The 23,468-nt window shown below is 45.2% G+C and overlaps 1 protein-coding gene across 3 annotated transcripts in view; it reads left to right on the forward strand.

Annotated features, from left to right (window-relative positions):
- Positions 1-23,374, forward strand: part of GFOD2 (Gfo/Idh/MocA-like oxidoreductase domain containing 2) — a 35,479-nt gene extending 12,105 nt beyond the window's left edge. For 2 of the 3 annotated variants that reach the window (XM_075940514.2, XM_075940515.2), the window contains exons 2-3: positions 5,563-5,906; positions 20,972-23,374. In XM_075940514.2, the coding sequence (XP_075796629.1) occupies positions 5,648-5,906; positions 20,972-21,870 (1,158 nt within the window). In that variant the 5' untranslated portion in view covers positions 5,563-5,647 and the 3' untranslated portion in view covers positions 21,871-23,374. The remainder of the gene's footprint in view (positions 1-5,562; positions 5,907-20,971) is intronic. The other variant, XM_075940516.2, reaches the window with a different exon arrangement.
- The last annotated feature ends 94 nt before the right edge of the window (positions 23,375-23,468 follow it).

Here is a 23,468-nt window from a genome sequence, read left to right on the forward strand (position 1 = left end):
AAAAATAAATGTCATATTTAGCATAAATTGGCTACCTTCATGTGACAGGGAAACAAGCCTTTGGCATTTCTGTCTCTGAAGGCTTTGGAGCTACTTAGTCACTGAATATCATAGACCACACTTGACTTGGCTTTAGCGAGAGGATGATTAGTGACCTGTAAATGCAGTTTTTCAAGGATATTGCTACTTATGGATACATAATGGAAACCTGGGCGTTCTAGTTTAACCTAAATTGGGGGGGGAGAACCCCTGGCTAGGCTCATGGTTAACCATGTACATGGTTACACTCTCACAACCCTACAGTAAATCTCCAGGAATGCCATGTGATCTAGCTGATTGAGGCATACAGCACTACACTGTGGAAACCAGGGAGTGATTTCTAGGAGCTGTCAGGACCGGAAATAAAGATACAAGTAAATCAAACTGTAAAAGGAGTTAAAACTGTGAATTCTGTTTGTGTTACAAGGCCCTGCAGTAAAATATCTTATGATCCCTAACATACCACTTCATATTAATTGTGGCCTTCCTAGATTCTTCATATGCTTTGAAGTTTTGATTCTGCCTTTTCATAATTGCTTGAGGCGATGATATCCTTTCTACCACATGCTGCCTCTTGCTGCCCCACTAAATTGTTGGTGCGTTGTGTCGCTATTCTGCATGTTCATAGAAAACAGCCAGTTGGATAGAAGGCGTTATTAGCTGATACAAGTTAAATAAACATGAAAATGAAAAGTGTTTCCTATCCGTGAAATGAAATCTTTATATACATAATAAATGTCCTTCAAAGTCCTTTGGCACTAGACTTGTTTGACAGGGATCCACTTAATGTTAGATGCTTATTAACTGGGGTGGATTCCATTTGCAAATGAGGTCTGTGATCTGCCCATAAAGAAAGCAAAGGAGTATTGTACTAGACAAGTACCATAAGACACAGAGCAATGAATAGAGGCCAAGCATTTGAGGTAAATATTTGGTAACTTTTTATAGCCTTCATCAACATTTATAGACATCAAGCAAAATAAAAGCTCAGTGGTGCTGGGCTTGCTCTGCTGTTTCTTTTGACTTATTATATTTTACTTTGTGCTGGAAATGCCCTGCGGCCTCATTTTAGTAGGCTCTGCATGACTGAATGCAGAGACTCAGTCTCTTCCCCAAAGAACTTCCTAAGGTAAGCGGTAGTAACTTGTAAAAATGTGCAGTGTTATTAGATTCCTTTAAACTTAGTCTCATTTACAGTTGATCTTACAATGTGAGTTTTCGCAGGGGGGAGGATCTGTAGAGAACATTGTAAATAGCGCTTAGTGCCCTTGCCAATAGGAAAATGCTTTTTGTTGCTTATAGACAGAGGTGAAAGTAAAGGAGATATGTCACTGTGGCAAGAGCTCCCCTTGGGCACGCTCTTTAAAACAGTCAAGCCTTCCAGATTACTGTGTCCCTTTCAGGAGTCTTATTTATCTTGCGTACCCCAAGACACATAAGATTCCTCATTCATCCCCGGCCTTCAGCCCTGACTCCTGCACCTCTCCCCCACAACTCCCTGCTCTGTCCCCCTCCCACCCTGTACTCCTTCTGCGCCTCCCTACCTAGCCCCCTGCCTTGACTCCAGCACTCCCCACTCCCTGCCCTGAGCCTCCCACCTACCCCCTGCCCTGACTCGGGTGCCCCCACACATCCTCAGCACCTTGCCTTAAGCCTCCTCACAGCTGTACATACCCCAAAGGGAATGAAACAGCATGAACACCAGAATATCAGAGCTATTGCTTTCATTACCTGTATTTTACATTCACCATATTTTACATTACAAATCCTCTTCAGGTTTCAGTTTTTACTTCTTGCTGGGGGAGCATGTTCACGTCTGGTCTGATGTGACCTAGCAGCACTGTCCTATTGCTTCGTGCCTGCACCAGCTCCTGCCTGCCCCCCTCGCCCTCTGCGCTGCTGCCTCTCTATCGGGGAGGGTGTCTCTGCGGGATCTGGTGCTTGTGGGGAGCCAACTGTTTTTAAACGACTGTTTATATCCCTATGCAAATATTTGTAATAAAAAATAAAGCTAGCACTGTACACTTGATAGTCTGTGTTGTAATTGAAATCAATATATTTGAAAATGTAGAAAACATCCAAAACTATTTAAATAAATGGGATTCTGTTATCAGTGCAATTATGTGATTGATTGTTGTTAATCACATGACAGCCCTAACATTTTCATGCAGCCATGTACTGGAATATAAGAGAGAAGGCCACAAGAGTTCTGTAAATTGATAAACAAAAGCATATTAAAATGTAATTAACAGTGACAGTAAAGAAATCAGTGAATTGCAACAGCAAGTATAATGTGGGATAGTGGGCAGGAGAAATGAAGGAAATAATCTTAGATTAACATTGCTGCCTGCTCACTAGGGCCTCCTGTGTCAGTTAACAATGACATGAAGGGCCAGATTGAGAGATTCTTACTCTCATACTGAGCACAGCGATTCTCTGTGCAGAGTCCCATTCCGTCAGAGAGGACTATTCAAGGAGTAAGGTACATCTCAACATGTGTAAAGGTTGCAAAATATGGAGCTTATTAAAGTGTCAGCTCTATATAGACAGTTTTTTATTTTAATTTTAAATACAGGCAGTCCCCAGGTTACATGGATCCAACTTACATCGGATCCCTACTTACAAACGGGGTGAGGCAACCCTGCACTAGCTGCTTCCCCCCAGCAGACCAGGGAGACGCGAAGCTAGTGCCCCCCCCGCCCCCCCAACAGACAAGGGAGATGCAGAGTGGCTTTTCTCAGCAGACTCCTCAGCTTGAGAATAAAGGACTGAGGGAAGTGAGGTGTGGGAGAATAAAACTGAGCTCTGGAGAAATGTTTGGCTAGAGTTTCCCCTACAATATGTACTAGTTCCGACTTACATACAAATTCAACTTAAGAACAAACCTACAGTCCCTATCTTGTACATAACCCGGGGACTGCCTGTATTGTATTAATAAAATTTCAACATATTGAGGTATTTTGAGAAGGAGGGGTCTGGTAAGAGCATTGATTTCCATAGATGTTTCTACTTCAGAGAGAAATAAAAGCTATTAAAGGAACACTGTTAAGGAGCCCGAGCAACAAATAATATATCTCTGTGTAACCATAAGCAGAACAAGAGTAACATCCAAGAAATTAAGCAGGTACATTGGTAATCACTTTTTAAAATGTAAGAATATTGATTGCTAAGGATACTATTGATCAAGTTACTAGGGATTCTATATCTGAAACAGCAAAGGAAAAATGAATAGATAAGAGGGAAGATTTAGAGAAGTTTCATATGGCACCTTTCACAAAACATCATTACTGTACCTCTAAACTGGAATTGTTAATAGTGATGAAGATGAGAAATGTAACAAGTTTTCATTTGATTTCACATTTGTATTTAGTTTACTCATTTTTCTTTTATGTATCTTAAACAATAGTTATACCAGAAATACACTATGAACTGCTTCTCTTGCTATATATCTGTTATGTTCCTGCAAACTCAGGCTTTTTAAAAAATGTGTGAGCAAAAAAATTTTATAGCTAAGGATCCTGCGGTTCTTGTAATTAAATACCTTTTATTTTAAAATTAGTTGGAAAGATCTTGTGTAAATTACTAGTTCAATCAAACTGTTCACTCTTTCTAATCGCCTGCGTTTAGTAAAATTTCCTACCTGTGGCACTGAAGTAAATTTAAGGGGAGATCCTGGCTGGAGTAAAAATGCTTAAGCAGAACAACTGCAAACACTGTTTGCTATGGAAAGAAGCTTTTTATAGATATATGCCAGGTATCAGGACTGTAAACTATCCATTAATATTCCTGTTAGAGTTGCAAAACTTCATTGTATTGTTATGTCCTCCCCCTCCACACTCCACTTACTTGATGTCACATTGTTTAACTTAACGTTTTATCCGTACCAAGGAATTGTACCATCACTGCAAAACATACAGCAATGCTAATGATGATAATAGATGAATGTAGAGGTAAACGGACAATTGCTGATGTGGAAATTGGGCAGAGGAGAATCCTATACATCAGCTAGGCATCAGGTCCACAAAGAATTTGTGTGGACTCCTACAAGGCATTATTGGTGGAATGAATCCAGCATGGAATGTAAAATATGGAAAGGAATAAAAACATAAACCAAGTACACCTACTTCTCCTTACTCTTATTGAAGAGAATACATTGATCATTCTAGTTGTTAAACTTTTGCTTTTAACTAAACCTTCTTCTGCAATGATGGTACTGAGTTTCCGTACAGTTAAATAGCTTGACAGGTTTTTTGTTCTTTGCTGTAACACTTCCCTTTAACTTCCCATTGACACTCTCTCAATGACTTAACCACCTGCATTCTGCTACAAAGACCTTTTACATCTGCACTTGAAAGGGAATCCTCTGAACTGTCATTCATGTTAAAATTCGACACTCTCTAAAGAGGATTGAACAAACACTTGAACTATCTTACACATTATCAAGATAGCTTCCCCAATTATCACCTCTAATACCATTAACTCACAAACATCCCACTCTCCCCACCTCTAATATCGTCAATTCACAGACACTTACCTTCCTTCCTCCCCCCCCTCCGCATCCCCCTCCTGTTCTGAAATGTGATTTGTCCTTTACATATGTTTTCATTTTTTTTAATTGTATCCTTTGGTATATATGGTTGTGACTATTTTCTTCCACTATTTGATCTGAGGAAGTGGGTCTGGCCCACGAAAGCTCATCATCTAATAAACCATCTTGTTAGTCTTTAAAGTGCTACATTGTCCTGCATTTTGCTTCCCTTTAACCCTTCCTATGAAAGGTTTGCACTGCCTCAGGCTTAGAATCTCCATTCTATAATGTGTGTCTGCCAAGAGTTGCAGGGCTGTAGTACCCTTCTTTGTTCTTTGTTATGCCTTTTCTTTACAGGGGTGCTTTCTATCACCTGTTCCCCTCTGTATCTATTTTCTTAAGCTTAATTGTAGTGTGTGGCTGTAGTATCTACTGTCTCCTCTTGTATCCTTTATTTTTAGTGCTCATAGTTAGATTTTCCAAGATACTTAGAATGAGTCTTGTTCAGAACAGTGTATTTACTTTAGGACTGCTCCAAATGAGCAAAAATGAGGCGTATGATATTCTGTCATCTTTGATGTGAAGATGTGGCCACTTTTGAAGCTCTCAGTATGCAGTTTTTCATCTTGAGCCAAGCAGTTTCTTGGAAACCCAGCTGTTAAGATGTCTCTTACACCTTCACATTAAAGGCAAGGGCACCATAGATCTTCTTTCAGCCATCCGTTTTTAGCTGGCTCTATCTTAGGTTTATCTAGTTCTTTCACTTGAAGATTGTTTCTCAGCATTTTGCACGTGACAAAGCCCTGGCTGGGATGATTTAGTTGAAGTTGGTCCTGTGTTGAGAAGGAGGCTGGTCTAGATGGCCTCCTGAGGTCTCTTCCAACCCTACTCTTCTTTGATTCCGTGACCCCAAAATGCTGACATCCAGCAGTGAATGCATTTGATATAAAAATGTTCCCTCTGGTAACGCTCAACTGTCCTATTTGCTGTTTTAGGAGCTGTGGTTGAAATGGAAGGCTGAGGAGCTCAACCTTATGTTGGAAGTCTACATATGGACACTAATCCTTGAGTGGAAACAGAATGAAAATGCTTCCTGGAGTGGGTGTGTTTGGGACTGGCAGCACTGCCCGGGTATTGGTACCTTTGTTGAAAGCAGAGGGTTTCTCCATCAAAGCACTGTGGGGCAAGACTGAAGAGGAAGCAAAGCAGCTAGCGGAGGAAATGAACATTGAGTTCTACACAAGTCGCACTGATGATGTCTTGCTGCACCAAGATGTGGATTTGGTTTGCATCAACATCCCTCCACCACTAACTCGGCAAATTGCTGTGAAAGCTTTAGGTACCGGTGTGGCTTTTTTTCTCTTTGGACACAGAGAAAGTTACTGGTGGTTTTTTTTTAATTCTCTAATTGATAAACTGCTTGCTAATTGATTTAAATGTGTAGCTATTGGCTTATCAATGAATAATCAATAGTGCTAGAAAAACACCGTTTTAAATTGTTGCGTTTGGAACTGAAAGTGCTGCTTGTAGGTTACCTGATGCTTCCCATCATAAGATCCTGCTTACCACTTTACTGGAACTTCTGCTCTTCAGACTGAAATTTCCCATGCTGAGTGTCCGCCTCAGACTGGGTATTTTTGGAAAGTTTCAGGAAAAAAATAGTTAGCTACTTTTGAGAACAAAATTAGGGAAAGAGATTTTTTATTGCCCATGTTCAAATATTTTTAACCAGAGTTTAGCTGATAATCTCTATGGCCCCTTACTGTGGAGCAGGGACTTGGAGTTTTGTTGAGGTAGAGTGGCTCTCATTTCGGCTCTGTCAGGCATGTGCTTTTCGCTGTTCACAGAAAAGCCCACCCAGTTTGACCCCAGATCAAATCTGCAGATGCTCAGAGGCTAAATTCTCTGACTGTTCAGTAACGCGCATGCTCCATCCAGGGGCTGGGCTGGAATTGCCCAGCTCCTAGATGCTGAGGGCTTCCGTGGCACAAGAATGGAGGGCCTCGAGAACGTGTGTCCCTCTGCTGGCACCCAAGCAGCATGGCAGAGGACGAGGAGTCAATCCTGACTGAGTGTCCTGTGCTGATACAAAATTTGTATCCACAGACACAAACACGAGCCACTGATATCCACAGGTGTCCGCAGATATACAGCGGATAGCCATGGGTTTGCAGGGCTCTACTGACTGAAATATGGAGAGGGCTAAAGCTGAACCAAGATAAGTGTGGAAGAAGTGGATGGGGACAGGAGATTAGGAGGGGGACGGCTGACAGCTGGTGGGGGATATGCCAGGGGGCAAAGAGGTTATGAACTGGTTGCAGTGTCTACTTGAGGTCACTAGCATCCTAATTTTTGATGCTTAACTTTCCAACCTGAATATCTAGAGAGGCGCACACCACCGGGTATAAAACCAGTTTTGTAAATCTAAAGCTTGATGACTTGTTGATTCTTAATGGAGATCCAAGTGAATGGTTTATAGGATTGGGGACCATGTCATGCTGGACTCTGTGCCTTTTAAGTAGATGTGTGCGCTAAAGTAACTTGCTTTTGAAGTAAACATCTCATGTGAACCCTTCTAAAATGTTTGTCCGACATTTGGGAGGTGATCTTTGGGTATTATCTTATGTAGTTGTTAGACTCACCTTGAGTGCTTTATTACTGTTAGTTCAAAGTCCCAAGGAAGTATTGCTATAGAAAAATGTAATGTACAAGTGAGAATCACTTGCTTTCTGATAAACCCTCTGTAGGTTACAGATGAAGTGAGATGAGTTTATGGGTTTGAACCTTTTCTGAACACAATACAAATTAGATTGTTAAACTCTTGCTCTTCAAAGGCTAGGAAACATGAAATGGCATCACTTCAATCAAAGGAGGTGAAAAAATGAAGATGAAAATAAGATTATTTGTGGAGACATGGTTTATGTGGTTGATGAAGAAGTGAAAAGTTAGGGATTGTTGGCTCTTAAGGCCTACACAAATGAATTGTGAAATAGGAGCGGTTATTTACTTTTCATTTATTTTTAATTTCCTCAAAGTGTTATAATCCAAAGACTGTGTTATCACTAGTCCTCTTGTCTTTCTGCTTTTTCTAAATTGGCCCAAGATATTCCTTAAACACGTTTCTGGTAAGGACCAATTTCCAGAGGCATGAGCGTACGATCGACAATGTTCTTCTGGGTCCAGAATGTTGGAAGAACACCTGTTCTGTGATGGTCTCAGAGATGACAAGCATGCCTGCGGTGATATCAATATTAAAATAGCGATCATTACATCTAGAGCCTTTTTGAAGGGGAATTGTATGTGGCCGGGGGGTATATTGTGCTTTTCTAGCTGGGAGATTGGGAACTGAATGTGGTTAAGCTGCAGTGCACTGAAAGCCAGTCCCACCATGACAGGTGTTTGGCCTGTAGAGGAAGGAGGAGGCCAATGGTGCCAGGTGGTACTAATGCTAGTTTACATGTTACAGTTTATTAGTAGCCATAAACCGTTATCAACAATTCAATAATGTGTATGAGTACCCGTGTGAGTGATGTGGTACTATTCACTGCCAACCATGGGAAAAGCATAACTGATCAATGCTTAGATTGTAATCAAATGTAAGATGTGTGACCAAGAAGCAACCAGTGAGATAAGAAACATTGACATTCATGTACCACTTTTCATCCCAAAGGCTCTGAAGCCACCTTATAAAATGTCTCCTATTGCACACAGCTGAAACAGTCATCTCTTGATAGAATGAAAGCTAAATTAGGAGCACACCGTTATGCCCCTGTTTAAGGCCGAAAGCAAAAAAGAAACATATCTAACTGAATGGTTCAGGAATTTAAGGAGGCAGAATATATGAAAACCAAACATTTGCATTTGTTCTGGACACCAAAACCACCATGGCTACACCTACCCTGCTGATCCTTTACGTCTTTGAAAGATCTTTGTGATGTATGTTTTGTTTGTCAACCTGGCTTTGTGGGGTATATATTGCAAACACTTTGAATGCATGTTTGTATTGAGGGAGACAGAAAAGGGGTCTATTGCTGTTTTGCATTTTAGATAATCCACCCTTGTTATTGCTGGACCAGAGGCTCTGTGATGTTGACCCAAGTATCTGACTGTTACCATTTGCATACAGCTTTTTCATCTCCTTACTGCAAACAGTGGGAGGATTTTTGTGTTTCAGAGCTTGTGTAAACAGGAAGTAGCAAAATGAAGGCAAGCATCTTGGACTGAGTTTATCGCATTTCTGGAGTTGCCATAAATTGGCAGGATTTCAAAACAGGCAGGATTGCTTGAGGTTTGGAGCATAGCTGGTATGTAATACAATGTAGTTGTATTATGATTATGATGGAAATTGAAATTTGCTCAGTCCCTCCTCTATGCCTGTGAAGGACAGAGCAGTAGAGGAACAGGCTTCTAGTTATTGATTATACAGGCAGTCCCCAAGTTACGCGGATCCGACTTACGTCGGATCCGCAGTTACGAACGGGGCCCTCCCTCTCTCTGGTCTCCAGCAGACCAGGGAGAGGAAGCAAAGCGGCGGAACACGCGGGCAGCGGACAGGGCTGTCCGCTGCCCGCGTGCCCCGCCGCTTTGCCCCCGTCCCCCTGGTCTGCAGACCAGGGGGACGGGGAGCAAAGCAGAGCAAAGCCACGGAGCCCGAGGGCAGCGGGACAGCCACGGCGCGTCTGGGCTGTCCCGCTGCCTCCGTGCTCCGCGGCTTTGCTCCGGACGCCTGTGGTACAGCAGCTGGGGTGCTGCCGGTTGGTCCCGTAGCGCCGCTCTGGGCGCTACTGGACCAACCCGGCAGCACCCCAGCTTCTCTGCCCCAGGCGTCCTGATTCAGCCACTGCTGGTCAGTTTCAGCAGCGGCTGAATCAGGACGCCTGGGGCAGAGCAGCTTGGGTGCTGCTGGGTTGGTCCAGTAGTGCCGAGGAGCGGCGGCGCTACTGGACCAACCCAGCAGCACTCCAGTTGCTCTGCCCCAGGCGTCCCCAAGTCAGCCGCTGCTGAAACTGACCAGTGGCTGACTACAGGAAGCCCCTGCCCCGGGCTTCCTGGAATCAGCTGCTGATCAATTTCAGCAGCAGCTGACTTGGGGATGCCTGGGGTTCTTAAGTTGAATCTGTATGTAAGTCAGAACTGGCGTCCAGATTCAGCCACTGTTGAAACTGATCAGTTTCAGCAGCGGCTGAATCTGGACGCCAGTTCCGACTTAGGGACTGTAGGTTTGTTCTTAAGTTGAATCTGTATATAAGTCGGAACTGGCGTCCTGATTCAGCCGCTGCTGAAACTGACCAGCAGCGGCTGAATCAGGACCTGGGGCAGAGCAGCTGGGGTGCTGCCGGGTTGGTCCAGTAGTGCCCAGAGCGGCGCTGCAGGACCAATCGGCAGCGCCCCAGCTGCTCTGCCCCAGGGTCCGAAACAAAAGCCTGGTCTTCTGGGGGGGGGGGCACACTAGCTCCCCCCCCCCCCCAGCAGACCAGGGACACGGGGAGCAGAGCCGCAGCGGCAGCGGGGTGCTGCGCCTCTGAGGCTTTGCTCTGGCAAAGCCTCAGAAGCGCGGGAACCCGCTGCTGCTGCCGCTTCAGTCCCGGTGCCTGTGGTCTGCTGGGGACGGTCTCCAGCAGACCAGGGGCACCGGAGCAGCTTACGAACGGGGCTTTCTCGCCCCGGAGCTCGCAGGTAGCAATCCGCCACCTCGACCTCCGGGGCGAGAAAGCCCCGTTCGTAAGTGCGGATCCGCGTAAATCGACTGTGGATTGCATTCCCGTCAACTGCGGCATTCCATCGAACTGAGATACATGAAGTAAATCGACGGGAGAATCTCTTGTTATCCCAGTGTGGTGTAGACACTCCAGGTAGATCACTGAAGGTACATTGATTGCCAACTTCATTATTCACATAGCTGGAGTTGTATAACTTATTCAACTTCAGCCTGGAGCATAGGCCTGCCCTGAAAAGAGAGTGTATAGTAACCAGTGCTCTGTGTAATGTCCTGCTCATTTCCTTTTGTTGGAGACTTGATGCCCAGGTGTGTGGGGTGTGTGCAGTCTCCAGTCTTATACAGCCAGCGAAGTCTTAAAAGTTTACACTGTGTATCTTGTTCATGTAGTTTAGAAATGAGATTTTTCTAGGTCTCTTTCGCTGGCTGTAATCAACAGCATTTAGCTCTCACTAATATGAAATCCTTTAAAAAACCCAGTACACAGACTCATTGTATGCTGCAGATTGATAAGCAAAGAGAAATGTCAACAAAGAGTGTTGGTTTTAATGCCTGATTCTCCGCCCCTTTAATATCAATGACAAAACTTCCATTGACATTAGCGGTGCAGGGTCAGACCTTATTTCTGACGTAGGGCCCACGTTGTTCTTTGCATTGATTGCTAAAAGTGAACCTGGCAGACTGCTAAATGGCAAATCAAGTTCAGAGGTAATGATCATTCATCACCCACCGTTCCAATCCTTCACCTTTTTGGTGCAATCAGCAAATTCCAGCAATCCACTAGAGGAGAGAATTATTGACATCACATTTTAAAACAATCACATTTTGCTCTTTTATAAAGTGTGCAGACAGGTAACTGGAATTTGTAATTTTAGTTTATTATAAATTAACATGACTAAATTCTGAAGAACAGCGCTTATAATGGACGAATGCTGCTTGACCTGCATTGTAACCTGAGATTACTTCAGAGAGTTTCTGTAACATTCCATTAATGTTTTTGAGTTTAATTGCTTTTTTTAAGTCTACCTAGGAGGCATTTTTAATATCAGCTTTCCACGATCTTACAAGTTATGGGATTCATTTCTTAGACTGTGCTCCTTATATTGGATTTAGTTTCTTACACTAACAATGTTAAATGAAGTAAGTACAAGGAAGAGTACAGCATGCTTTTTAACAGCCCAAGTCTTGTAAAATTACACTGTCCCGTGTGTGTAGAGCAGCAGCATCCCCTACGGTGGTGTTAGACTTCTATTGTTGGAAGAGTTTTAGATGACTCCACATATAAGAACAACAATTGCATTTTAGTATTTCTCATTAGGGATGGGAAAGGTTAACTGGTAACCAGCGGTGGCCGGAGCATCTCCCTGCCTGCCATGGGCAGGGGGCTGCTTCAGCCCCGCATGGGGCCCGCTGCAGATGGGTTGCTTTCATCCTGTGGTTTTACTGTAGGATTAGGTCTGTGTCTTCGCTGGTGCGATAGAAAGGGTGGTGGATCGGCAGTCTAGTTTGTGCCAGGCAAACAGGAATGTCTCTCTGTAGCCTGTCAAAGTATATGACCCATCAGGGATCTTTGGCTGACATGCTGTTGTAAAAATCTTTGCATGACCATCACATGCAGACTGCTTTGAAGCTATTTCCTGGTTCACTATCAACTGTACATCTGCCAGGCTTTGCTGCTTCCTTTCTAGGGTTGCTGTCTATAAATCCACCGTTGGTTCAGTGTTTCAGTTGATTCCTCTGCTCCTCTAAAAGCATTATGGATGTAGGTGGTGAAGTGCTGGCAGTAAATCCTTTCGTTCTGGGGCCTGCTTTCCCTTAACAGGATGCTATCCTCTCCCTTCCCAGCCCTCATCCCTGCGTCACTGAGGTGCCAACATCAGGGCTTCTCCAACAGCAAATCAACACGAGATCCTGAACTGTGGAACATTCAAGGGGTGGAATTGGCTTGTGTAAAGGAGAAACAGAATTTTTTATATCAGAGGGGTAGCCGTGTTAGTCTGGATCTGCAAAAGCGACAGAATCCTGTGGCACCTTATAGACTAACAGATGTATTGGAGCATAAGCTTTCGTGGGCAAAGACCCACTTCGTCAGATGCATGTAGTGGAAATTTCCAGAGGCAGGCCAGAATAAGGCTAGAGATAACAAGGTTAATTCAGTCAGGGAAGGTGAGGCCCACTTCTAGCAGCTGATCTGGAGGTGTGAACACCAAGAGAGGAGAAACTGCTTTTGTAGTTGGCTAGCCATTCACAGTCTTTGTTTAATCCTGAGCTGATGGTGTCAAATTTCCAGATGAACTGTAGCTCCGCAGTTTCTCTTTGAAGTCTGGTCTTGAAGTTTTTTTGCTGCAGGATGGCTGCTTACCTCAACAGGTAAGAAGCCCCAGTGCATCCACAGGCCCCTTCCGGCAGGAGTCTCTTTTTAAGGAATCCTACACTCTAGGAAGGGCCGATGTGAATGCAGATTGCATTACAGAGGTGTGGGGCAGGATGGTGTATGTATGATCTGAAAGTAAAGGTGTTCCAAGGGCTCTGTTTTAGTGACCAAGTTATTGAAAACTCTAAATGTGATTAGTGCCAGGCTTGGATTACAGGCTCCATTTTGGAGGGAGGGGAGAGAGAGAGCATTACACAGCTGGGCTAGCAGACAGCGAGTGTGTCCTGCTGCCTTTAACCCATATTCTAAAGCAGGGCCTTCTATTGTTCCCTCCTTCCTGTTTTGATTCCTGGTGGAATCTTTTTTCATACCAGGAAGTGCATTACTTTCCCAGTGTCAGTGACAGCGATTTTGTTAAAAGCACCAAATCCTAACACTGCTGCTCAGTCCTGTCTGTCTGTCACCTTGCCTTTTGTGCAGTCTCTCTGACCAAGGAGCACATTTTGCTGAGGTGGGACAAAGATCACTGTACTCCCAGGGTCTCCCCCAGCCAAAGTATAGAGCTGAGATCACTGCCCTACCCCCCACCCCCAAGGAGCAGTACAGACACTGTCTCTCTTCAGGTCCAAGGAAAATGCAGCTTCAGGCCCAGCTTCCAGGGAAACCACGCCCCAAATGGGATCAGAACCCCAAATGAATTATTTAAGTGAGCCCCCTTTAACAATAAAAGGAGGAATGCACACACAGATTGCTCCCCCAGGTAACAATCCTTTACACAGGGCTTGGTAGTGAATAAAAGTGATTTTATTAAGGACAAGCAGTAGGATTTAAGTGTTTGCAAGTGGGAACAGGCAGAGCAAAGTGAATTACAAATTTAAAATAACAAAAAAGGCAGCGCTTGTTCTAACACACTCACGCTTCTTATAAACTTACTCTGAAACTGTTCTTATTTCAGCTCAGCCTCCAAACCAGGGAAGCTCCCAGGGGTCTCTGGTTCATTCTCTTCGGAGGGCCATTCCAGCCAAAGACAAAGAACTGAAAATCTTTGCATCTTAAGTAGCCTCCCTTTCAGGCAGGAATTCTCTGTTTTACATTCTCCCCTTCCAGGGAAAATCAGCTGGTCAGACCCCTACCAGTTAGGGGGCTCACAGGACATCCTCAGGTCAACCCCTGCTCCTACTCAAAGGACAAAGGAGACCGTTTCCAGGTGATCACCCAGACACTGAGGGAAGCACCCTTGATCCATTGATCCATTGGCACATGTAAAGATGTAAACCATTCCCTGTGCACACCAAAGAAAGAGAGACAGCAGGCTGAGGCATTAACATTGAGAGGCACCATGACGTATTTTGTCCAGAGCATCTTCGAGTTATGCAAATTTGTGTCCCTAAGGCCATTTCACAAAGCTGGAGCTTCCTCCCTGCCTCTCTGCCCTTAGCCTGACCCTCGTCCATCTGCCAGCGGGCTAGTGCAGGCGGGCCCCCAAACTGGAGGGGGCAGGGGAAGACGTGGTACAAGCTCCCCCCTCTCCTCCGAAGGGTTGGGCTAAGCCATGCAGCAGAGCCCAGATTTTGTCTTTGCCCCCGGGCGCATAACACCCTCACTACACCTCTGGCCTGAAGACTGGAGCTCCTGTGTTATTTCTAAATCAGAATAGCCATTTGTCAGCTTTAGGGCTAGTTACAAATCTTTACAGCTATCTCATGAGGAGAAGCTTTAAAATGTAATACTAGTCTCCTACCTGCCATCCCCTCTTAGCCTGAATGATCCAAAAGACATGGCAATACAGAGAGAGAGAGCACCCCTGAAATGAAGGGTGGTGTAAAAGAGTGGAGAGCGGGACAGATCAGTTCCAGTGGGGGGGGGGGAGGGGGGGAGTCTGGTCCTCTTTTAATACCCACACGGTGCAGACAGGACATCTGCTTTCACCGTTTCATCTGAGCGACCTTCACATAAGTAAACTGCCTGTGGCTGGAGACATCTCTGAATAATATTTCCAAGCATACGCTGCAAGGGGCGTGCAACACAGTCCATTATAATAGAACGATGGGATAGTCGTGTACTACGCCTAGCCAGTGCCTATTAATAAATTCCGTGAGAAGTGCTGGCTTACAATGACCCCAGGATTGTACCTCAGGGCACTGGTTCCCACCATAGCATTGCTGTTTGTGGGACACGAAGGGGAGGAAAGAGCTGGCAGCAAAAATCTGAGATGCTTGATGACTTGAAAGATTTGTTAGAAAAGAGTGTTCGCATTTCCAGCCTGGGAGTCCGTAGGGACCTGACAAGGACCTTTCTCCTGGCCCATGGAGGAAAAATATCAAATTGACTTGTTCTAAAATGTTCAACTCCCTCCTTGGTCCGTCTAAACCAGCTTAGGGTTGTTTCGGTAGCATACAAACTTCTTCTAAATAAGAAGCCTTCCTGGCAGAAACCATATTTGGACCAAAGTATTGAAGGATGAAATGAGTTTTTAAAATATTTAGTCTATTTACTAAATCAGGAAGCTTTTGGAAATTCTTGGCTTGGCTTTTGTTTTGTATACGTAGGATGTGATGGTTTATTTTAAGGAACCTTAGGAATGGTGCCATGTGATTTTTTTTCCCACCCACCCCTTATCGTAGCTAGTTAAACAGATACCTATATGTTTTAGAAACGTGTGTGCATCTGTATGTCCGTCAGAGTCTATTTGTTCAAGAACGCCTCTTACATGGTAAGAGCGAGGGCCACCAAATTTGGCTAAGAGGCAGCTGCCTCTTATCTTAACTGAAAGCAAGGTCAGGGTAAGGTTGTGCTGGGATGACAGGATGTGTATGGAATGCAATTTTCATATCAAATGGAAAGGGAGGGATGTCAAGAGTAGCAAGTTAAACTCACCCATGGGGGCAGCAAGCACAGGAAAAAGAATGACCATGGGGGGCAGCAACCCCCCCCAAGCACACCGCCTGCACCCCCCCACACACAGCACCAGCCCCCTGCCCTGAAGGACCCGAGCAACACAGGGGAAGTCTTGGTATTGAATATAATGGCGAATAGGGATGTAAAATCGTGTTTAATTGGTTAACCGGTTTAGTCAGTTAACTGATTAAAGGGGGCAGGCGGAGCAACCTATCCACCTGCTGCTGCCAGGCTAGAGTCGCCTCCCTCCCATGGAAAAGCGCTGCTCCTGCCTGTGGGTGTGGGTGGGGGGCGCAGGCTGGGCCTGCATTGTACGGGGGCTGGAGCAGTCCCCTCCCCGTGCCAAGTGTGTGGAGACAATAATACAGTGGTATATTATTCACCGATGGATCCCTGTCTTGAACAGGAGGCATGCTGACCAGCACCTGGTGACTAAGGGGTTAACTCAGGTACCTCGCAGAGGTGATGGGCAGGGGGCCGGGAGAACCAATAGAGAGAGAGGGTTGAAATTTGAATTGGATATTGGTCTCCGTGCCTGCTCTCTTTGTGTGGGAGAGTTGAACCAGGAGTTGAGACACAGACTGATTTCAACCCAGGCAGGACTGCCATGCCCCCCATGGAATTCAGGGCTTAGGCACAGACTGAACAAAGAGAAAATTAGAAGTGAGTACAAGGGAAATGTGAGTCCAGTCGCGTTCAGGGTAATTTGTCTTTATTTTGTGGTTTGGTTAGAACTGCTTGGTGTGCATCTCTGCCTCCCCTCCCCATTTCCTACCATCTAAGCTTTGTGCCGAGACTTCTCTCTGGTTTTTTTTATTTGTTTTCCTTAGTTGCTCTGTACATCTAGCAACCAAGTCTGCTTTCTCCAGTTTATCTTTTGTTTTGTCATAGAAATCACTTCTTTTAAGGGGATGCTTGACTCTTGTGTCCTGAGAGATGTCAGTCGGTGCGGGTCCACAGGCCTCTGACTGAGGGGTCAGTACCAGAGACTGCAGCTTGTTTTTCTCTTTTCTTTTTCAAGCTCTTTGGGGGCAAAAGAGCTTGGGGTACCCCAGGGGGTGGCTTCTAGTATTCACCCCTGATTTTTTAGGGATCAAAAAACACTTGAAGGTGGCAGCGGATTCCCCAATAATCTGTGTACAGGCAGTCCCCGGGTTACGTACAAGATAGGGACTGTAGGTTTGTTCTTAAGTTGAATTTGTATGTAAGTCGGAACTGGTACATATTGTAGGGGAAACTCTAGCCAAACATTTCTCCAGAGCTCAGTTTTATTCTCCCACACCTCACTTCCCTCAGTCCTTTATTCTCAAGCTGAGGTGTCTGCTGAGAAAAGCCGCTCCACGTCTCCCTGGTCTGCTGGGAGGGGTGCTAGCTTTGCGTCTCCCTGGTCTGCCGGGGGGAAGCAGCTAGTGCGGGGTTGCCTCACCCCGTTTGTAAGTAGGGATCTGATGTAAGTCGGATCCATGTAACCCGGGGACTGCCTGTATTGGGATTCGGGGGGAAGGGGGCGGGGTTGGGGCAGTTTTTGTAACCAGTGCCTGTTGAGGCGAGATTTGGAGCTTTCTTGCGGGGCCCCCACCTTCTGCATTTGGAGTGGTGGAATGAGGAACAGCCCTGACAGTCCCTAAGTGTTTATTAGAAATCCTGTTTTGAGGCATCTAACAGCACTGTATGTATTCTTTCATGGTTTGAATTGGGCATGTAACTGCAAGGGAGCGATTTCTGTTTGTGCTTGTTCCTATTGGGCAAGAGGAATCAGTCTGTTTTAAATGTATCTGGAAATTATACACATTTTAAAAAGTTAAGGCTCATTAACCTTTGGTAACTAACCCGTTTGCCATAGGATGCGGTGGATTCTCTGTCATCGGAAGTGTTTACACCAGAGTTGGCTGTTTCTAGGAGGTATTCTCTAGCTCTGTCAGAAGCTATTGGATTTGATGCAGGGATTGCTGGGTGGAATTGGATGGCTTGTGTTCTGGAAGAGGGCAGATCAAATGATTACGCCGAGCTCCTCTGACCATGACATCTGAGAGTCGTGAGGACATTCAGAGTTTAGAACCAGAATCCGTTCCAAGGGCTTTCAGAGAAGTGGCTGCTGCCACCTGTCTCATTTTGTGTATTTCTTATGCCCAAAATGCTGAAATTGGAATCTGACGCCTTTTCCCAGCATTGGTTGGGGCCTTAATTCAACAACTTGTTTTCATTTCAGTTGTTGCTCTGGGGTTGGGCTGGTGATGTGTGGGGAGGGAGTTCAGCCTGCAGGCTGCCCGGGGAGAGAGGACTACCACCCCAGGCGTGTCTCACTGCAGCAGCATGGAGCCAGGTGAGAGGCACCTCTCCATGGCCACTGCAGCTCCAGTGGGCACAGACCAGCTGGAGCAAATCCAGGTTCATCTGCTCCCTGCACTCCCCAGCCAAGAGAGGAATGGAGTGAACTGGGCACTTTTCCCTTGCTCCCTGATGAAGGGGAGTAGCCAGCAATGGTCCTGTATGAATTGGGGGGGGGTTTGGGGGGGCGTCCCAGAGGAGAGGGGCCGCGCACCTCCCAGCCGGCCCCTTTTACCTGCCTGGTGACTGTCTCTTTTCTGTATGGTTTTCTGCGCAGCAGCCCCATCCCAAACACAGCCCATTTTCCTGGCACAACCAAACCCTCACCTTGTTTTAAGTTATGATCAGAGGAAGCTGCCTAGCAAATGTGTTGGACCTAGCTCTTTACTGTGAGGGAAGAGTTCTTGGCTAAACAAAGTCTCTCAGATCTACAGTAGAAGAAATACTGCTCAGTACTTCATCAGCGTAGGCACTGGGGGTAAGGGTGAAACTATACTATTGAATGATAGCCAACGGAGATAAACTTAACAACAGGTAGTCTGTTAGCACTTTAAAGACTAACAGAACACATAGGTGGTATCATGAGCTTTCCTGGGCACAGCCATCATGGCTCATGATCCCATCTACATGTTTTGTTAGTCTTTAAAGTGCTACCCGACTACCTGTTGTTTTTTAAGTTTATCCTGTACAGACGACTCGGCTACCTCCTGAAGCTAGAGACCGGAGAGTTTGGTTACAGTGAGATTGTATGCGCTACTATTTTGTAATCTGTGAAGTTGAATCTTGTGCATCCCGGACAAGGAAGAGGGTGCAGGAGCCAGGATGCAGAAAGTGGGACTCGCATACGAACGAACGTAAGAGCGGCCATACTGAGACCAGTTGTCCATCTAGCCCAGTACCCTGTCTTCCCACAGTGGCCAGGGCCAGGTGCTTCAGAGGGAATAAAGAGAGCAAGGCCATCACCCCCTTCCCTCCCGCTTTCATTCCCAGCTTCTGGCAGCCAGAGGCTAGGGATCCCTGAAACGTGGGGGTATAGCCCCTGACTGTCTTGGCTAATAGCCATTAACGTCCCTATCCTCTATGGCCTTACCAAATTCCTTTTGGAACCCCGCTTTCGTGTTGGCCTTCACAGCATCCCAGGCAACAAAACCCCCAGGATGGCTGTGCCTTGTGGAAAGAAGGGCTCCCTCTTTTTTGTTTTAAACCTGCTACTTACAAATTTCACTCAGTGACACCTGCGCTGTGCGTTGTGAGGGTGTAAATAACACTTCCTCTTTGCTTTCTCCACACCACTGATGGCTTTATCAGTGTCTGTCGTGTCACCCTCATCCCATGCTGCTTTTCCAAGCTCAGTTGTCCCAATCTTTTTAATCTCTCCTCGCGTGGAAGCTGTCGCGAGAATCACAGGTCCGATGATGAATACCCAAGGGGGGAAGGACCGAGCCAGGTGGACAGTTTTATCAAATAAAAAATATTTATTTATGACAGTGGTGAGTGTATAGTATTTATTCTAAGATTTTTAATAGACCGTGTTAATAATGAATTTACAGTATTTATTATATTTATTCTATGGTTTCTAGTAAAACATGTCAGAGATATAGGGATGGGAATGGCAAGGGGAATAGTCTCTAATCTTAAAATATCCAGCTACAGTAATAAAATAACAGTGATCACTACAAACTCTTATGTACTACCCACAAACAACTACAACACTAAGCTTATACAACAAGAAAAAATCAAATCATACATACCTACTTACTCAGCATATGGAACATTTCACCGATATCGGTTCGGTTGCGAAGGCCTTGGTTACGCCTGAGAGTCGGGGGAGGTGGCTAGTCGGTTGATCAGGCCGGCAGCGCTTTGAAGTATACGAGAAGGCACATGCACGGTGGTACGTGTGTTGCGAAGACCTCCTAGAGCAAACTGTGCCATGGGTATTTATCCCCAAATCTGCACATCGCTTTCCCGCGCTTGCATATTACCATATATGGCCCAATGGTCACCAAGTGGGGGGTCTGTGTCCCAGGGGTTGGGCCGAAACTGTGCAGGTTTCATGCGACCAGGTAAGCCCCGCAGTTCTCACGCCAAGGTGACGGGTGGGAGAGTCTGAGGCTATTTTCCCCTTTTCACACCTTTCCTTTTTCTAAAGGCAATGGTATGCAGGAAGGGTGCGGCCGGTTTCTCTCAAGGAGTACTGCAGCACAAGAGCGGCCTGGCCAAACATTTTTACTAGGGGGGGCAGTTTCTTTTCTCTAACAGAAGCCGCTTCGTACCCCTAATCATTTCTGTTGCCCTTCTTTGTATCTTCTCCAATTCTAATATTTCTTTTTTGGGGGGCTGAGATGACCGGAACTGCATGCAGCATCTGAGCTGTGGGTGTGCCATGGATTTCGGCGGTGGTGGTGTTATATTTTCTGTTGTCTTATCTGTCCTTTTCCGAATAGTCCCTAACATTCTGCTTGCTTTTTGGCCTGCTGCTGCGCATTGAGTGGATGTTTTCAGAAAACTCTCCACAGGGACTCCAAGATCTCTCTTGAGTGGTAACAGCTCATTTAGATCCCCTCATTTTGTGCGTATAGTTGGGATTATGTTTTCCGATGTACGTTACTTTGCATTCATCAACATTGAATTTCATCTGCCCTTTTGCTGCCTAGGAGCCCAGTTTTGTGAGATCCCTGTGTAACTCTTTGCAGTCTGCTTTGAATGGAACTCTCCGGAGTAAATTTGTGTCTGCAAATTTTGCCACTTCAAATCTTCACTCCTTTTTCCAGATAATTTAGGACTGTGCTGAACAGCACATTAGACCCCCTGTGGAACACTAGTATTTGCCTCTCTCCATTGTGAAAACTGCCCATTTCTTCCCTCCCTTTCCCGTGATTGTTGACCATGCTCTGTACGTTTTATCTCGGCAACTACTTCTAGACAAAAGCGTTGACACTATTTAGTCATTTTTTTAGAAATGAAGTGGAATCGGCTAAATGTCTTTTGCTTAATGGCAAAGCCAATTGCCGTGAAGCAATATTTTGCCTCCATGGAAGAATTTTGCCTTGGTGAAATAATTTTACCCCTTTCTTCTTGCCCGCAGGTATTGGGAAGAATGTGATCTGTGAGAAATCTGCTACCTCGGTGGATGCCTTCAGGATGGTCACTGCTGCCAGATATTATCCCAAGCTGATGAGCATCGTTGGCAATGGCCTCCGTTTCTTGCCTGCCTTTGTGAAAATGAAGCAGTTAATAGAAGAACACTACGTCGGCACTGTGATGATCTGCGATGTGCGAGTGTTCTGGGGGAGCCTGCTCCACCACAAGTACAACTGGAGCTGTGACGAGCTCATGGGAGGAGGGGGCCTGCACACAATGGGCACCTACATTGTAGACCTCTTAACGCATCTCACCGGCCAGAAGGCAGAGAAGGTCCATGGCTTGCTTAAGACTTTTGTGAAGCAGAACGCGGCAATCAGCGGAATCCGCCATGTCACCAGTGACGACTTCTGCTTTTTTCAGATGCTCATGACCGGCGGTGTCTGTAGCACGGTGACTCTCAACTTTAACATGCCTGGATCGTTTGTTCACGAAGTCATGATTGTCGGGTCCACAGGTCGCCTGATCGCTCGTGGTACAGACTTGTATGGGCAGAAGAACACAGCACCCCAAGAGGAACTACTGCTCGCAGATCCCCTGACCATCAACACAGGCCTTCTGGACAAGGGGTTTCAGGAGATCCCCTTGCTGTACCTGAAAGGAATGGTGTACATGGTGCAAGCATTGCGCCTGTCTTTCCAAGACCAGGAAGACAGTCGGACATGGGATCACAAGCCAGTCTCCATGGCAGCCTCCTTTGAGGACGGCCTCTATATGCAAAGTGTAGTCGATGCCATTAAGAAATCCAACCGGTCTGGGGAGTGGGAAACGGTGGAAGTAATGACTGAGGGACCAGATGCCAACCAAAACCTATGTGAGGCGCTTCAGAGAAATAACCTGTAAATGTGAACATTCCTGGTGTTTGTTATAGGGGAAAAGAAAATTGAAAATGTCCGGACATAGCTAGAGAAGTTTCTTGGTTTGTAGGTTCTTATTTAATACTTTTTTGGGAGGGAGAGGGCTGTTGTGTGTTTTGTTTTGGGGTGTGTTTGGGTTTTTTTTTTTTTTTTTAAAGCATCATCGTCTGATGAAACTGTTCCTTCCTGGGTAGAGCGTTCTGTTTTTAAACTCATTTAGAGAGTTTTAAATGTTTCTGGGGTTTTGTAGTTGGGTTTTTAAAGCTGAATTTCTGCTTTGCAGATTGTTAGGAAAACTTGAATTGCCCTTTGCACTTGCAGTAGCTAAAGCCAAGTGAGGGATCTTTTTGCCATTGGATTGTGGGGAGACAGGACACAGTCTCTTGCACAGAGTTCAAGTTTATTTTTACAATTTTAATCTGAGAGCAAGTAGACCAGGATCAGGGAGCATGTACAGCTCAGCTGTTCTTGCACTTCTTGCTAACAGGACTCTCACCAACACATTTTTTAGGTTTAGTCTTCAGCTTGTAAAACTTTATTAAAGAAAAGTGTAATAATATGGCCCATCTCTAGACTCGAGTACGAAGAAGAATGGAGGGGACAGGACAAAAGTCTGTAAGATACAGATCAGGCGTAGTGTTCTGCATGTAGTGCGTATGCTAAATGTTTCACATTAGTTTAAATTGGTTTCTAATTACCCCCTGGGTTCTCCATTGATATTATTGACAGAAGTGTTTGCAGCTATCATTGGACAAGTTGGAACGCTGAGTATTTCAGCTGTTTAGTCTGGGTGCCTCTGTAGCAAATATTTAGGCGACTAATACCTCACAGCAACTTTTTTCCCACAACTTCCCACCCCCAGCCTAATTGTGAATTGTGTTCACTGCCTGTCCACCAAATCCACATCAGTGTTTCCAGTCCTACCTGATGAGTAAAGCCCCCAGTAGCTCCCCAGTTGTGCATCTGGATTTGTTAATGTCCCTGTTTGTTTGATGATGAGACTGGAAGACATTTAAGCCTTCTAGGCACTTGAACTTGGATGAAAAAGTAGGAAATATCCCATTACCATACACTCTTCCATACTGACAAAGGTATCACACGTGCTCTGCTAGCTAAAGAAAACGGTGAGTGAATCCTTAGGCAGTGACAGCCTTTGGTTTGGCTAAATCATGAACACTGGATAATGTTACCCTGCTACAGAAACACATCTTATAATTTTATACTCAGTGGGGATAATTTGTGCTGCTGGTGGATCTTGAGTGAATTTCCATTCCACCCCAGAAGTATGTTCGTTAGGTTGTCATTGAGGAAGAGAGATTTTTTTTTTATTGAATTTATCTTGTTTACTTGAATGTTTTAATGTTTCCCACTAGGTTTTATTCCTGCATATTTATACAAAGCATTAACATGCAAACGTTACCTTTTCATAAAATGGTCCTTTCTGAAAATTGTCTCGTTTTCTACAAAAATAAACATTTACGTTGACGGAGGACAGACTTTCACGGAACTGATTATTTTTTAGAGCAAGTGAAAGGTCCCCTAACCAAGGTCAGCCGGAGATCATTGTTGTGTTACTGACACACA

This window comes from Pelodiscus sinensis, chromosome 12 (genome assembly GCF_052426305.1).
Source record: "Pelodiscus sinensis isolate ZL-2025 chromosome 12, ASM5242630v1, whole genome shotgun sequence".
In the NCBI taxonomy this organism is placed as follows: domain Eukaryota; kingdom Metazoa; phylum Chordata; order Testudines; family Trionychidae; genus Pelodiscus; species Pelodiscus sinensis.